Below are 2,732 nucleotides of genomic sequence, written 5' to 3'. Positions count from 1 at the left end.
CATTATAATATTGTTTCAATGGTCCGGAAAGAAACTCCGACCCATTATCGCTTTGAACTACCTTGACTTGCCTTCCAAATTGGGTTTTAACCATTTTGCAAAAATTAATTAGTAATTGAATTACTTCACTCTTTTCTCGCATTAGGTAGACCCAAACTGCCCTGCTCTTGTCGTCTACAATCGTAAGAAAAAAATGAGCCCCACTGAAACTTTTCACACTGTATTTCCCCCAAATATCACAATGTATAAGTCCAAACAAAGATTCATTCCGTTTCTTATTCAACTTAAAAACTGACCGTGTTTGCTTAGCACGACAACACGGATCACAAATATCCTTAGAATTCCAACATAAATTCAAACCAATTAAACTAGAAAAGAGAGGTAACACACTACTAGAAGGATGCCCAAGTCGCTTGTGCCAAAGCCTCGCATCACCAGTAGCTTCGACCTTTGCTACGGACTCCTCCTTTTGTGCCTTTAAATAATAGACCCCGTCTTTATGCTCCCCCCGTCCAATCTTCATCCTCGAAGAGAGATCCTGTATAACGCAATGATCAGAGTAAAAGGTTACTAAACAATTGTTTTCACGAATTAATTGCCGAACCGAAATTAAATCACATTGCAATGTGGGAACATAAAGCACGTCTTTCAAAACAAAATTCGAACTCAAAGTTACTGTGCCGTGTTCACAGGCGGTGATGTGAGAACCATTTGGCAAACCTACTGTCGAAATTGCTTTCTTTTCAATATTCTCAAGTAGGTATCGCTTTCCGGTCATATGATGCGAACACCCTGTATCAAGAAGCCAACTCTCATAATTAATTTCAATACCTTTATCATTCGAATTATTGTCACCTTTGCTGGCAATAAGAGCTCGGAACTGTACAAGTTCTTCCGCCGTCAGTCCCTGCTTCGTCGCATCTCCTTCACTCACACCCGCTGCATTAGCACGTTCTGAATGTCCTCTGCCTCCACGGCCGCGCCCTCGACGGCCACGCCCGCGTCCCCGACCTTGGTTCTCGGGTTTATTCCAGCAGTAATCTTCAGTATGCCAAGGCTTTTGGCAGTAAGTACAATAAAAAATATCCTTATCGTCTTTTTTTTCTCCATAATTGCGACCTTTGGTTGCACCATCAGGAATTCGTGCCGCCATGGCAGTTGCCTCAAGAACGTCGTCCTTCTCCTTTGTAGCAGCCTTGAGACTCTCTTCACGAAGGACAAGCGAATATGCCCTTGCCAGATTCGTGATTTCATCATCCATCAACAAATTGGAACGGATATTTCCGTAAAGATTATTGTCGAGTCCCATAAGGAATTGATGGACTCGCTCGTCCTCTCGTTCCTTGCGAATCGACTCTGCCGCTCCACAGGTGCATTGATGAACCTTGGAATAATTTGCTAACTCATCCCAAATGGTTTTTAATTTGGTATAATAATCGATGACAGATTGGCCCTTCTTTTGTCGACATTCTGCCAATTCCGTCGTCAATTGATGAACCCGTGGTGAATTACCAGTGGAATAGCTATCCCGTAATTCCTTCCAAATTTCCACAACGGTTCCAGAAAAGTTAATGCTGGCATGAAGATCTTCTTCAATCGAACATCTCAGCCACGATTTCAACATGGCATTGCACTGTCGCCATGCCACCGCTTCTAGCGTTTCCTCTTGACCTTTGGTTAGGACGGGTTTCTTCACATTGCCCTCGATGAAAGACAGTTTATTCTTTGCATCAAGAGCGGTTTTGACGGCGTCAGACCAAAGATCATAATTTTTACCATTAAATTTGCTCGGGACCAGTGAATGATTCGTGCTCTCACTGGGATGTAAATACAAAGGCGAGCAAGGTGAAATCTGCTCTATTTTCTGTCCCTCAGGTTTTGTCATGATGAATGAGTGGAGAGAAAAAAAGAGAAAAAAAATTGAATTAATGAAGAACCTGCTCTGGTGCCATAAAGAAATCAAGAACAGGGTAAATTGATAATTGAGAAGATAGTTATTAATTTTTGAATAACGTAATACAAGGCATCTAATTATATACTACTTCTACTTCCTTAATCTACGGGATACACCTAATATAATATCTTAAATAAAGGAAACCAAATAACTAATTATAGGATATTACAACAACTTTCCTATACACAATATTCACATAATATATTTCCATAACAATAATATGGCATATCTTCAATCACATCTTATTATAAATTAAAATGTAACTTGAAAAAAAAAACAGATTGTTTTCCTATTTTTGCTACAACTTCCAGCATGCTATGAGAACATAAAAACAACGCACCATTTTTAAAACAATTTGTTATTAGTAGTTTGAAATAATTTTGCGGCCGTTCCTTTTTCAATTTTTTTTTTTTATATTATCAAAGGGAAATATGTGAAGTTTGTTTCATTTTAGATGGAGATAAATATTTATAAAGTCTAAAAAGGTGAAGTAATTTGCATGCATGGGAAGAATTTTATATACCAAATCAAAGAAGAACTTGATCTACCCATAAAGTTTGTTATTGATTGAAATGGTATAAGGAAAAAAACCTTGCTCCATATCCTAAGTTGGTTTAGTTAAGTTAGAATTAACTAACTATACGTGAGGGGTTTTATGTTTTTGTAAAGACTTTGTATATCATAGTGGATTCAACAACACTATATCTTTATGAAATATAAATGATTTTGAAATATATGCTTCTTTGTGCCAATAATTTAGGTTACATTATCATAAATA

General features: G+C 37.8%; 1 protein-coding gene across 2 annotated transcripts; it reads right to left on the bottom strand.

Annotated features, from left to right (window-relative positions):
- Nucleotides 1–246: 246 nt before the first annotated feature.
- On the bottom strand, nucleotides 247–2,416 carry LOC141612620 (uncharacterized). 2 transcript variants are annotated; one of them, XM_074431436.1, is made up of 2 exons: nucleotides 856–2,416; nucleotides 247–538 (listed from the first exon to the last, which is right to left on the bottom strand). In XM_074431436.1, exons 1-2 carry the CDS (start codon nucleotides 1,883–1,885, stop codon nucleotides 498–500), a joined length of 1,071 nt encoding a protein of 356 aa, XP_074287537.1. In that variant the 5' UTR covers nucleotides 1,886–2,416; the 3' UTR covers nucleotides 247–497. The 2 variants fall into 2 exon arrangements, with proteins under 2 accessions (XP_074287537.1, XP_074287535.1); XM_074431434.1 differs by having other exon boundaries at nucleotides 832–2,404.
- Between the last annotated feature and the right edge of the window lie 316 nt (nucleotides 2,417–2,732).

The sequence above is a fragment of the Silene latifolia genome, chromosome 11 (genome assembly GCF_048544455.1).
Source record: "Silene latifolia isolate original U9 population chromosome 11, ASM4854445v1, whole genome shotgun sequence".
Classification (NCBI taxonomy): Eukaryota; Viridiplantae; Streptophyta; class Magnoliopsida; order Caryophyllales; family Caryophyllaceae; genus Silene; species Silene latifolia.
The sequence above is the reverse complement of the archived record's forward strand: the minus strand, read 5'-3'. Positions and strand labels throughout refer to the sequence as shown.